Raw genomic sequence first — 14,157 nt, forward strand, 5'->3', positions numbered from 1 at the left:
TGATGAGATTTTTGAAGACGAAAAAACAAAACCTAGCTGCTGTGTTAAGGCAGTTTCTGTTCCTGTTGAGTAGCAGCTCAGCACAAGGAGGTCTCCTTTGGTGTGTGGTCCAGTTCATTAAACCCAATCCTCTTGTATTTCAGGGTTTAATAGTGCAACTAAATCTTTAGGGTTACAGGGCTAGTTTTAAGAAACCATACCCAACTGGCACCTTAGAACATGCTGACTCTTCTCTTGCAATCTGTTCCATCACTCTTATTAAATAAATAAAATTGCAATGGGATTAAGGTAGGTTCCTCCTTAAATGAAGAGATGTGCCGCGTATTTCAATTGCATACCCCTGCAACTGAAGGAGTTGCTTTTCTGTCAGCAAAAATGTAGCAGAAGGCACCTTTCTTCATCTCATTACGGCATCTTCATTGGATAACTTAAGGCCCTTGCCTTGGGATTGCATACGTACATACATCCATGCATCCTTATGGGGGTAGAGTCCCACGCTGCCGCTGGGCATGCGGCTTGAAGAGCTGCTGGGGCCTGGGAAGTGACAACTGACAGCAGAAAATAGGCCCGTAAGGACCAAGATGTTCACATGGCTCTCCCATAATCAGCAGAGCATCATTTCCAAACAACGTGTAGAAGACAACTGTTCACAGGTATCGCTGGCATCCATGAATCCACGCCTAATTTTGCAGGCATCAAAGTTTGTGTTAACGTAGATGGGCGTAATGGAGTCCTGACAGCAGGAGATGCTGAGCACGTGCCTCATGTCTCTGCCCTATCAAGAGTCACAACACAGGTAAGTCGGGAGGGCGAGGACTTGCCACCGCACTAAGTCCTTTCCCTGACTTGCACAAGTCGGTACAAGCAGATACTCCACAGCTGAGCATTGCCTAGAGAGGCCAAGGTCCAGTCCTTCCCTGCCTGTGAGACTCCAGATTCCTTTCCCTGTGAGCATCAAGCTGTATCGGTGGTGCTTTACCTACAAATTTCCTGGAGTAGGATCTGCAATCCAGGTTTCATTGCTTTCAAGTAAACAGGTTTTACCATTCAGTTTTTTACCGTTGTTTTCAATCCCAAAGAGTACTCTGCTCCTTGCAACATGGAGCTACCTCAGTGTAAGAAGATTTCATACCAGAGTGGTAGTTCCATGCCAACAAGGAGATACAGGAATGGTCAAATCTTTGTAGGCAGAAAGGGTATTCGTACTGAGGTATTATGGATGTCCTATCCCATAAATAATAAAAAACAAACCACCGACCTCTTACCTGCTGCTTAGAAGAAGGTGTTTGATACCTAATTCTAGCAGAAAGCTTGTCACTGTACATAGTGAGCAGAGACAGCAGCTCCTGTGGGATGGTGATTTAGCACCTAAGCTGCTGAGCAGGGCAGAGCTGACGGTACCTCGCTCCGTGGCGGTGGGACAGTGTGGGTGGGAGCCTCATTAGAGCAACAGGGAAACAGATTAGGGCCTGTGGGTATCGTGAGCTTGGAGAATGTGTGCAAATTGCATGAGAGCAGCAGGATATCTCTGAACTCCGGCTGGCGTTCCTCGCTGGTTTGTGATGGTAGGCTGCGTTAAAGAGCTGTAAGGTGCCCATCTAGTGCGTGGGGAAGGTCCCCACTGAAGTATTGCAGGATTTCCAGCACCATACACCAAATAAGCTACGTTCCTTCTTGTTGATCCAGTCGTGCTTACAGCAAAGCAGGCTCTGATCATCTTCAGTCAAAAGGAGGTTTGGCTGCCTGCTCACCAAAGGGCTGAGTAGTAAATGACCTGCAGGCAGGGACAAATACTCATGATTTTTGTCAGGCCATAGATAATGTTACTGCGTGGGACAGAGTAAGCCACAGGCTTTCCAGAGCTTTGTAGACGCCCTGATCGCCTTTGGCTTTAGTGAAGGTAGATGCTTGCATGCTTTCTGAGGATCAAGTCTGCCAACCCAGCATCAAAGACCTACTGTAACCATTATACGTAGGCTTTCAGTGAATTATTAGTTAGGCATTTGGGGGGCCCTTCCAGTTAAAATGACAGGTTTCTTACTCTGTTTGGGAGGGGTACATGGCTTTGGGGAAAGGTGTGGGATCTGCTGAAGCTCCACAGTGACCTTTGGCCATTGGAGGGACAGTAGGTGCCCCAGGACTGAACATCCACAACTCCTATCCAGTCTGTAATCTGTTGTAGATGGTCAGTCTCTTGGGGAGAAATCCTGAACATTCTGTGTAACTACAGACTCTGGCAACTCTTATCTCTGTAACAGGAGGGAGCTAGAGAAGATGGTAACATCAGCAATCTTACAAGTGCCCTGACGTGCGAGGAGCCTGGATGCCCAGCGAGGAGTGAACAGCTCTGCAGAGCTGCAGGGGAGACAGCACCCAGGCAGGATCTGCAGCAAGGGCTCAACTTCCACCACAGAGAAAGCTACACTGGTCCAAACACGGCAATGCTGGGGCCAGAGCGACTCCCGTCTCAGTGGGATGGACGAAGGATATCACAGCTGCCAGAACCGGAGGTGACTCCCCTCTCTTCTCTTGCATTCAGCCCTCTTCCTCCCCCTGTGCTTGCCGTGCTGGCAGCTCTCAATCCCCTCTGCTGCTTTATCTCGGGGCTGCTTAGTTCCTTCTCCAGCATGAGAATGCTTTTAAGACAATCAGATTATTCTTCACAGCAGAAACTGGACTGTGTCCAAGCGCCTAAAATATACCCTGAAGTTTATCGCTTCACTTAAAGAATACAAAAAGTTTCTTTCTATTAGTATCACATCACTTTTCAAATCTCCAATTCATGTAAACATTTGGTTCAGACCAGGTGCGGTGTAAATAGTGCAGAGTCTCAAGTGTTAACTCCTTTGCCCCCTTCTTTTTTTCTTAGTGGATCAGAGTTGGGTCCATCAGCAAGCTGGACAGCTGTTCCCCTCCCCATCTTGAAGCAGGAATTGTTGGAGAGGTTTCTCTTTTTCAAATTAATTTTTCTTGAAAAAGGAAAAGAGCCGGTTCCCTTCTGCCCCAACGGGCTCATCCCCTTGCTGCTCCGGCCTGAACACGGGGGAGGGTCTGGCACTCTGCTTTGCGCCGTAGCCACTGGAGAAGGAATAAGCAAGCTGGCTCCATTCCTTCGGGTGTTTGTCCATCAGCTGCTGGTCAATGACCCTGTGCATGTCATCCTGTGGCAGAGGGAGAGGAGACAGGTGTTAGTGGCAGCTGATGCTCAAAGGGAGCTCGCACGGAGACACGGCTGAAATCGGTGTGAAACGTGCTGTGATGAGATGGAGGAGGGATGACGGGAGTGGGGACAGGTCGAGCTCCCCACCTGGCAGCAGGCTCAGCCTTGCTTGCTGCAGGGAGGCTCTTTAGTGAGCGAGGAGGGTAAATCACACAGTTCTGAGGGATAAATTGCTCAGGTAGTCTTACAGAGGAGCATCACCCCACTTGGGACTCTGACACCCCTAAACTACGTTTCTCTGCTGTCTGCAGCTTGCGCATGTCTCCTTTGCGGGGAGAAATAAATAAACGAGAACAAATGCAGCTGAAAGCAAATGCCAGAAAATGTAAGGATGTCTGTCTGTCCTGAGCGGGTGCGTGTGTTTGCCATGTGGAGCAAGCAGGTGGGCACGACAGAGCCGCCTGCACAGCTGCTGTTCATGGGGCTTCTTTGGGGAAGGTGCTGCCGAGGGGCTGGGGCCAGACGTGGGCACGCCAGACCCCTCCTGGGTTTTGCACCAGACCTCCCAAAGAGAATGTGCTTGTTCCTTAGACCCGCTTCTTCCCCTGGAGCCAGCAGAGCGGTGGGAGCTCTCTGACTGACAGCTTGCCATGAACAACTGCACTGTGGTTTTGCAGATGTACCAGAAATGCTTTGGTTTAATCCAGGTTTGCAGCACAGTGAAGTTGCTGTATACAAAATAATAAGTTCTGTTGCCACTAACGACATGCTAATGTGTTCCTTGAAAACCTGGCTAACCATTCTACTAATTTTCAACCTTCAGATGCGTTATTTCTGCTATAATTGCATATTTAAACTGTAGATTAGTGAAAACGTGTGCACCCAAACCAGTCCCACTGGAGAAATCAACTTTCTCCAGTGTTTTGGTCCTTGATCGGGACTGGGGGCACTATCTGGTGAGAACAAGGATAGTTTGGATGGGGTGTAGTGGTGGAAGTGCTGTTCATTTGGCACTCAGTGCAGGGCAGCCCATCAGGGCAGCCCTGAGACCAAAGGGAAGGTGCTGCCATCACCCAGGGAATGCCCCAGCCGCTCTGTAGCTCAATGTGGAATAAAACCAGCCAACTTGGACTGGAAATGTGAACAATGGCTATTGTCTTGTTGCAGCATTTTGTGCAGGGAAAAGGACTGACAGTCGTGGCCAGGACCTGAATTTAGTATGGGGACTTGCCCTGGGCAAGCAGAAGGGTGCAGAGCTACGTGGACTGGGGAAGGTTTTGATCTTTTTGGAGCAGGGCTGGGAAGGGGAAAGACAGGGGGAGAGTTGAAGAGGTTAAGGTAAACCACAGCATTAGGGTGAAACAGGTTTCTAGAGGTGAAGCTGCCACATGGAAATGTATAAGACTTGGAGTTGGAAGGCACCTCTTCTGGAAAATGAAGTAGACACCCAGGCTCCAGCACGGCAGATCTGTGTCATTGGTTAACCGCATAATAAGGGATGAGTATGATTTATATATAGATATAGATGCAAAAATATTTTTTATATATATATAAAAGTACGGTAAGCACTATTGAGAGTGCACTGCGTTCAGGTCCCTGTCTGTTTGATGCATGAATCAGAGAGCACAGTGCTTGGCTGTGGAGATTCGGGGTAGATGTATTAATATATGGCAAGGCTGGGGCAGAGCTGCGCTCCTGGCCTTGGCACCGGACAGGGGTGTTGGAGTGTCTGGGGATGTGGAGGGAGGACAAACAGCAGCAGGATGAGACCTGCCTGATAAATTGATCCCGTAAAGCTGGATAACTCAGTATCGGTGTGGTCTGGGAGTGCTGGGCAGGAGTTTCTGCTCTTTGCAGAAACGGTGAGGCTGAAGAAGGTGCAAATGGTGTGTATCTTCTATGTGAGCTGGAGCTGGGCCCCCTTGCATGGGAGAAGGGTTGAAGCTGCCCAAGGAGACCTCGGAGGCTGGTGGCTGCAGCTGTGCAGGCTGCAGTTCTCTGCTGGCATCGCAGCATTTTGTAACCTAATGGTGCCACTGCTGCTATTGCACTGAAGTCGCTGAGCGCTCAGAGCAGCACACCTCTTCACCTCCAGCTCTGCTCCATGTTCCTCCCCTACTCCCAGTAATGCCTCTCCTGCCCCTGGTCAGGTAACGATGAATACCAGTGGGGGTCAGATTAGGCACGGGGGCAAGGTGCACATCCACTCCTGTGCCAGGCTCGGATGTGCAGGATTTAGCTTCTGGCGTATGTGATGGCCGGTATGATTATGTGCTTACAGAAAACTGTCATATTGTTGATGGTCCTTGGTAAAGTGCAGACTAGAATTGTGCAAGAGCAAAATTTTATCAGATTAAAGCCTCTATTTATGCCCAGCTAAAGCAGAGAATCTCATCCCATTTTATAAGAAACATTCAGCTTTGCAAAATAGTCCCCAAAATACATAAATCACCTGACTTGTTTTGTGTCTCTGTGGTTGAGCTTCTGTTCTGGGGACATCAGGCGCTTGGAAACTATTTTGCTACTGCATAATAATACGTTAGGTCAGTATGTTGGAGACAACTTTCTGCAGTGCTAGTGAGCCTGATCCTCCTTTCAGAGAGCTGATGGGAGCAAGATTGGGGTTGCTGTATTGCTGCAACTGGACAACATAAAGTGAGAAAGCAAAAGCCTGTTGTTAAAACCCTAAGCTGGGGATATTCCAGCACTAAATACTGACTGTACTAGTAAATAGGTCTCAATGTATAGAACCCATCCAAACTGAAGCAGAGCTTGGATACAGACAGCTCCTATGCAGAGCACTGCATGTCACTTACTAGATCATGAGGCTGACAAGTAAAACCCCACTCTGTATTTCAAGAAGTTTTCCAGGTACTGGATACATCGAATACAGAGGATTAATGATACGTGCGCCTCAGCCTTGCTTTCCCCGCAGTGACCTGGGGGGTTGACCCTTACCATGGGGTGTTGAACGCTGCCCCCGGCTGGGTGCTGGGGTGGCGGGGGTATCTGTGCGGAATATTGGTGGGTGATGGAGACCCGCCACTGGCCTCTCTTGTCAGATGATGGTGAGGACAAAGACAGATGTGGGTGATGGTGGTAGCGAATGGAACAGGCGAGGGGATGGCGGGTGCTTGGGGAGGGTGCAGGGAGCTCACCTCAAAGGCAGGAGGGGTGTACGACTAAAGCTGTTGGTACAGGAACTGAGAAAGGCCACTAGATCAGAAACCAAAGGAGCCAGATAGTAAAAAGCCCTGAGGAAGCAAACTGTAAGCAGGAGAAAGAAAAGAAAAGAAACAGGAGCAAGGTTGTATGGGAGAGGTTTCTACTGGTCAGGCTGGTTGTTAGTAGAGTCAGGGTCTTCCACGGTCTGCAACAAAATACTGTAACTGGTCCAGACCTTTTCTCATGTTTTCTGTTAAAGTAGCCTCCCTCGGTGCTGGTTTCTGGGAGGAGACAGCTTGGTCTGCTCTCAAGGGCTCTCTGCCTCTTACATGGGTTTTCCCCACTGGCCCAAGTAGAGGATCTTCAGGGCAGCCGCTGAACTGCTGGGGGTTTGGGGTTTTGGAGTTTTTACCTTGGTGGAGAGCTGGGATTTTAGCTTCTCCATCTTGACAGATCTTCCGAGTAGATGAAAACAGTGCAGCTATACCACAAAACAATCACCACAAGCTCTCTGCTTCCCAGCTTTCTGCTCCATTATGGCAATGCAAGGACATGCTGTGCCTGCCCAGGGACACCTCTCACACAGACACCTTCCCTCCCCAGGCCACAGCAGCGTATGTTACCCATGCTCCATGAAGCCATGAGATACAGTTTGTTTCTCCATTTTAAATGGCTAGTCCTGTATAATTAATTAGGAGCTCACAGCTGAAAGGCTTTGAGCAGGAGAGGGCTGGGTTTCACTCCCCTGAGCATCGCTGCGTCACTGGCTCCTGCAGAGCCAAAAGCAAACGCTCCTGCCTATGGGTTCCTGGGCTGAGAATGCAGCAAACCCACGGGGAGCAGGGCGAAGTCACCCAAGGGTGCCTCCTGGGCCACATGCCACCCAGACCCTGCTGTGTTGGAGGGCTGCTCACCTGCCAGGCCTCCAGCTGCTGCGAGAGGTTCACCTTCTGCTGGATGGCGTCCAGCAGCTGGCTGTTGAGGGACATCATGTCAATCTTGCACTTGGCCAGCTCCACCTCCACTGCGTTCTTCCTGGGGGGAGAGAGAGAAATTGGGGCATGTGACTTTTTCTTTTTTTGTTGTTTTTGTTTTGTTTGTTTGGTTGGCTTTTTTTAGGAAGTGTTAAACATATCCTTGAGGAGAAGTCAACAATTTCTTTCATTGCCAAGTTCCCAGATCCGAAGCTGTTCATTTCTGTTGTGTTCTGGACAACCTATTCACCTGAAGAGTAGGACAGAACTGTAGACATCATTACTATAAAACCAGCAGATTTCTTGTAAGTACACTATGAAGAACAGAAAAAGGTAGATACACTACTGTGTAAGGTAATATAGTGTGCCTGGATAATGTGCAGGATCTGCAAATAAAAATTGAGATCTAAAATGAGGTAGAATCTACAGATAAATATTTTTTTTCCTTTTCTTCTCTTTACTAATGCATAGGAAAGGAAATGGTATTTTCTACAAAACAAATGATCTGTCTCTGACTTGATCAATAAGTTGCAATATAAACAAACAAAAAAAACCCTCAAAGAGTACAACTCTGCTTTCAGTTTCTAAAGACTTTGATTGAAGGAAGAAGTAAAGGAAGAAAGTTTATCACCGATACGCCTTTTAAGAATGACAAACGGTTAAAATTGTTTGAATTAAATACTATGCTTTAAGTAAAGCTCCCAGTTTCAATGGGGTTGTGCTGCCACTTGGGAACACTGCTGCATTTCTTGCCATCCATTTGGTGGCCACTGGGCCTGTAATGCCATGGCCAAGGTTGCCCCAAGGGCCCCGGGTGCTGCTCCTGGCTAGTGGGGTTGTCCTCTACGAAGGAGCAATTTCCGAAGCTGCCCAAGCTGGGAAATGCTGCTCACTGTGCTGGGAGCACACAAGTGAGCGTAAACCTTAGGTTTTCAATTAACTGCTGTGTGATGGGAAACTGAAACATGGCTTGCTGGGAACCATCTTTCCTTGCAAACATTTTCAGGAGAAATAATTGCATGTTATTAAGTGTAGCTAATTCATTGCCTTCTAATAGCTCCCTTGTGCTCCCCTGGAGAAGAGCAATTTGGGAATTTGTGTTTATATTCCAGGTAGTGGTTGCTTAACACCACCTATTCTAGGACCCTATTTTCCTATTGCTTCCCCTGTTGCCAACATTCAGCTTCAAGCTAAAAATTTTCCATGCCAGATGTCTGCCTCAGGCAGTGATTTTATTTCTGTTCAGAGTTAAGGCTTTTTTTCAGGAGGGCTTTAACAAAAATGACTTAACCCTTGAGGTGCGAGGTGGGAAACATATCATGAGCTGGGAGCAGCCTGCTCGGTCTATGGAGAGACACTTCCTTTTCTAACAAGACACTCTTGTCTGCTTTCACTTGCAGCTACTTTCTGCTCATTAATCACCCACCACTCACCTGTGCACACTTGTCACATCCCTCTTTCTCTGGGCTTCTGCCGTGGCAGGACAGTCAGCCGTAAATATAAGCGCTTTGTCCCAGCAGGGTCATTAACCACCGTGGAGAAGCTGTACCCTTCCACTCCCGGCTGTGGGTTTGAGCACCTTAAAGAGCCTTTTGTTGGGAAGCTCCCCATTGCTGCTTGGATATTACCGGGGGATTTATCACAGCAGCAGCACGTTGCCATAGCCACAGCAGAACCAGCAACCCACACGCGCTGGAAATGTCAGAACCACCTCTCTTGCACCCGGCAGTGCAGCTGGGATGCTCCTGATTTTTGCCAACAGATGGAGGTGTTACAGAGCACAGCGATGAGAATCTGGTAGCCGGCTACCCAGGCAAGAGCAGCACAGGTGATTGGGTCACTTAAAAATACATGAAGGGACTGTGCATGCTGATTTAGCTCCCCACATCTGCAGAGGGGCAATGCTCTTATGCTCCAGCTCTTGCTGAGGGCTTGAGTATTAGGCATTTCCATAAGGAGATGGACTAGTGGTGTCCTGGCCCATCATCTTATTGAAGAGATTATCAGATGTATTCTTTCTACCTAGAGCACAGAGGGTGAATGTTTCTGCCCCTCTCCTTGGGGCAAAGCGTGCTCAGGGCAGCATGGCAAGCCCAAGCACAGAGCTGGGGAAAGGGGCTATGGGGTAGCAAAACTGCACAAGTCTGCAAGGAGGATGGGGAAAATACAGTGGGAGAACTGAGAGGAAAATTAGAGAACTGCAGGACTGGAGATGCAAAAAAGACCCTGAAACAGGAAAGGAGAGCGAGTGACCAGAGGTTTAGGGAAGAAGCCCAAGCAGGGCTGTAATGGGGATGAGCAGGAAAGCAGAGTTGTGTGTCTGGAAGAGCAAAAGAAGAAAAATATGGCAAATAGGGCAGACCTAGTGTTTCCATTTGATTCCCTGAAGTCTTCTCCTTGTTGCTGTGACTCAGACCAGCACTGGAAAAAATCAGCCTGGAAGCATCTTGTGCTTAGGCATTCTGTAACTGCTAGCCCAGCCTGGTTCTGGCTGTTCATGCCACTTACTTGGCAATGGCCTCATCTCGGTCCCTGATGGCCTGCAGGAGCCGTTCACTTGTCTCCTTGTCTTCAGCAGCACCTCGCAGCCGGTCCCGTTCCTCCTTCAGAGTCGTCATTTCCACGCTCAGCAGCGTGACCTGTGGGCAGAGGGAAGGTGTGAAACCCTGAGTTATTCAGGTAAATTAACCATGAGTGGATCGGAAAATAAAAAGCCATGTGGGCCAACCTGGAGGATGAGCTCCCTTGCTTGTAAGAGAAGCTGTATCAGCTGAGAGGGGGCTGTTAGTGCTGCTGCAAACCCCCATGAAATGCGCTGGCTCACTTTAGGATGCTGACAGCGCTGGTCTGAGCAAGGTGAATCACCAGGATGGCCTCAGTAATGTGCAGCAACAGCACCGAAAGCTGCACAGCTGTGTGGGGTGGGACCTGCCTGCGACTTTGCTGTCCCAATGGCTTTAAATCATCTACGGCATCAGTGCTGAAATATTGCCCCTCGCCAGGTGGTTTGTCCTGTGCGTGCATCCTCTGAGTCTGCCTGTTGTATTCTGACCTTTCCAGGGTTAAATTATTGCAAACATCATTTAGCAGCGAATAAGATTTTTTTGGGGGAGGGCCATTGTGTCTCTTGAAGTAGTCTGAAGCTGAAGACAAAGGATGTAAAAATTCCCTTTAATGCCATGAAGGTGTTACTGGCACATCTTACAACTTTAATTAGACTTTAAAATATGTGCAGAGTCTTAAACAGTCTGAGAAATGATCTATCGTTTTGGTCTTGTACAGAATGAGTTAATAGGGTATGAAATCACGCAAAGATTACATTAGCACAGCTTTGCAATATTTCACACATGTTTAATTTCTTTGTCTATGGCACACACATGCTCTGTTACACTACTCTACCACTTGGAAACCCTTCCAGCGTTTGACCCACCTCCCTTCTCTAAATGCAGCTCAGTAGCGCTTGAAGCCTCAAAGAAATCTTTAAATAGAGGGCAGACACTCAAAAAGGGCTCATCACATCAGCGGCGTGGGAGAATCTTCCGTTAGCACAGCACGGCTGGGTCGGTGGGTGCGAACGTGCCCTGTCTGTGTGCAGAAGTTCCCCGCTGTGTGCTGGAGCTGCCAGAGAATCGGAGGGCTCTGCCCGAGCCATGTCCCACACAGCCCAGCATGGGATGCACCTCAGAACAATGAGGTGATGGAGAGCAGTGGTGGGAGCTCTGGGAAAGGTGCTGAGCACTTCTGCTGAAATCCCAGGGGACAGTGGATCAAGAGGCCCCCAGAAAACTGTGTTTGGGGTTTTAGCTGGTTTTGTCTGTGTTTCAGGTAAGAATGGGATGCCACAAGGGAGGAAACGGACCAGGCAGGAGGCGTGAAATCACTTTTCAGTGTAGTCAGAGGCAGGGGCGATTCCTGTCTCCACCAGCTGACCTTGTTCTCAGGTAGGAGCAATGAATGTGTGTGGTGCTATGAGGTCCCAAAACTTAGGAGGAACTGCCCTTTGATTGTATCAATACCAGTGACAACACAGAGGGGTGCGGAGGCAGCAAAGCACTGCTGCCCTGGATGGACCAGATTTTCATCTATGTCGATGATCTTCTTTAGCACTGAAATTAAGACAATGTTGTCTCTTCTATGGGAGATGAGAATAATTATTAACTCTGAGCAAGTGCAAAGCCGGGCTACGGGCAAAAGCTGTGGGAGATGCGTACTTGCTGTGTGAGGCTGGAGTGCTACTCTGAGAGCAATGTCTGCTGGGTTTGTACTTACGCCCCATCTTTCTCCATATAACAAAGATGTGTGAGAAGAAAGTAGAACCACAGTCTTCCCTTTGCTCCCTAAATATTCAGAGCTTTCATAGTCAGAGACCTCAAAAAGCAGAGATGGGGGTCCAGATGTGTGATCCAGGGCAGGTCCTCTCGTCTTTGTTGGCTGAGGAGTTTGGACACATCAGCCACAGCAAAGACCAACCAAGTGCGGCTCCCTCCTGGTGTCCTGCCAAGGCATGTGGAAGGAGTTGCTGCATCCAGACATACAGGTGGTCGCTCAAAATCTGTGAATAAGCCTCTAGTGGTCTCTGTCAGGGTAGCCAAGTCACAGTGATCAAGCTCTTGTGTCTCCTCCATCTCAGGTGTGTTTAAGGGCAAGGGGCACCAGGGATGGTGCGCAGGACTATGGCAGCATGGCCAGAGGAGTGTCTGGGCTCATGTCTCACTGGGGGCAGAAGTTTGGACCCTCAAAGGTGTCCCTTGTGGTGGCCACCTCGCTGAGAGGAGCAGTCCTCAAGGAGGGACGGGTGCCAGGGCTGCTCCTCACTGCGATCTGCCTCTAACCAGCTGCTTTGTCGACAAGACTGCTTCCCATCTCAAACACACGCAGCCATCACTGCCAGCAGTATTTAATGATGCTCTCACTCTTTTTTTCTTTGGCGTCATAGTCAGAGGGCCCATAGCCCTACATGAGGCTCTCAGACCCCAAGTTGTGCTGACTTTCTGAACAGGCATGTGTTTTCTTTTTTCTTCTTGAAAGGATATGGCAAAAGAGCGATACAGCACTGCTGGCAAGACCAGCCAAGGGTGTTAATCCCATTCCCTGCTCCAATGCAGCTGGTGCTGCACAAGCAGCTGTGTCAAATGTTGCTTTTGCAGCAGCCTCCAGACCCTTCCAGTGTTTGGAGACTTGTCTTGTAGAAATAAGGATCGCAGGGCATCTCTTTGCCTGCCTGTCTCCATTTGCTGATTTTGGCATAGGATCTCAGACACGGATGATGCTATTTTCAGTGCACACGCAGTGTGATTTTGTGCTTTGGGTTTGCTGTTGGTTTCAGGGTTGGATCATTTGTTGCTGTTGACATTGTCTGTTGGCCCTGGGGTGTTGCCTGGTGCCAGGTTGGCCATGATTAAGATTCTCTGCATGTGCATTTAGGAGAGTTTTGTGATGGTGCTGTGGAAGGAGGCAAACCTTGTGCCATGTACAGCAGAGCAGCACTGTTTTGTCCATCCAGTGGTTGTATATAGCTCTTATGAGGGTTTAGTGCAAGCAAGATGGGTCGGACTGGATACCTCTGAGTTTCCACTACGCCATATCAAGCAGCCTTATACTTTGGGGTCTTCTACTGAGAAGAATTTAAGTGAAACAGACTGGGGGAAAGGTTTAAAGGAAGTTTGCCTGCCTGAGATGATGTCTGGGATAGGCCCCAGACAACTTGTCAAAAAATCTGGTCCTAAATGCATGAAGCCTCTGCAACTGGGTCTCACAGAGATTCCCTCATCCAACCACAACTGGTTTTGGCTCAAATCCTCCTGGGTTACTTATCATCTTGATCTGTTCCACAGAAGGTATGTATTGGTGAATGAATACTGGTGTTACAAGACCACATGTAAAGTGTGGGAATTGCTAACCTGGCTGTGCAGTCGCTGCAGCTCCTCCAAACTCTGCCTCAGTTTTCCCCGTTCTCCCTCCATTAATTCCCTCAGGGCTCGTGAATCCTCGCTTGTTCGCCTGATCTGTTCCTCTAAGGTGTCATCATCACTTCGTCGAGAGCTCTGAGAGCGGGAGAGAAATCTCTTGCTCAGATTTCACTTTAAAAAAGGCAATTGCATTAATTTGATACAGATTTGGGATGGAGGATACTAAACAAGGATGAAGAAAGTGTGAATGTGACTTTGGTAGAGTTTCAGTTTTGTTCTCATATACCTCTGCATTGGAAACATGCTGAGCCAAGGGTAGTGTTTCTACACATGATAAAAAGAGCATGCAGACATGTTTTCACCTTAGCATAAACCCAATTTACAGAGACCTACTGATCACTTGGAAACATATGGCTCTGTGTTTGTAGACCATTTGCAGGACTCACTATTTTTTATTTAACAAATACAACTTCATCTCTATGCTCAGCCTTCTTACCAGCTGCTACAGGTACCGAAATGAGGGGCGTGAGTACTCCCATGCAGGTCTGCACTTGCAGGGTCTGCACTATCTTCTTCACCACGTCATCTCAAATAAGTCACACTGGCAATGCAACCAGCTTGCGGGTGATGGAAATGGGCCTGAATTGAGCCATTGCAAAAAGTGGGGTGTTTCCTTGTAGTTCTGCACTCCTGTGGATGCTGAGTGGTCCTCCATGCCATTCCTTCCTCCCCAGCAGCCCCAGGGCCATACCCCGCAGTCACCATCGTATGTCAGCAAAACCCTTCACCCATCAATGGATTTGAGTTTGGCAGCTCTTGCCCAGACATTTGTACTCAGTGTCAATTTGCAGGGGCAGAACCTACCCATATTTGGGTTATGATGTTTTTGTGATACTATTGCTAATAAAGCAAGGTTAGGAAAACCGTAAGAGAAATAACTGAACTGTGA

General features: G+C 48.5%; 1 protein-coding gene across 1 annotated transcript in view; it reads right to left on the minus strand.

The window, feature by feature from the left end:
• Positions 1-2,960: 2,960 nt before the first annotated feature.
• Positions 2,961-14,157, minus strand: part of BICDL1 (BICD family like cargo adaptor 1) — a 44,909-nt gene continuing 33,712 nt past the window's right edge. Inside the window, exons 7-10 of the mRNA XM_065646639.1 lie at positions 13,200-13,343; positions 9,808-9,938; positions 7,240-7,360; positions 2,961-3,161 (exon numbers count right to left, since the gene is read on the minus strand). Of these exons, the coding sequence (XP_065502711.1) occupies positions 2,961-3,161; positions 7,240-7,360; positions 9,808-9,938; positions 13,200-13,343 (597 nt within the window). The remainder of the gene's footprint in view (positions 3,162-7,239; positions 7,361-9,807; positions 9,939-13,199; positions 13,344-14,157) is intronic.

The sequence above is a fragment of the Caloenas nicobarica genome, chromosome 16 (genome assembly GCF_036013445.1).
Source record: "Caloenas nicobarica isolate bCalNic1 chromosome 16, bCalNic1.hap1, whole genome shotgun sequence".
Classification (NCBI taxonomy): Eukaryota; Metazoa; Chordata; class Aves; order Columbiformes; family Columbidae; genus Caloenas; species Caloenas nicobarica.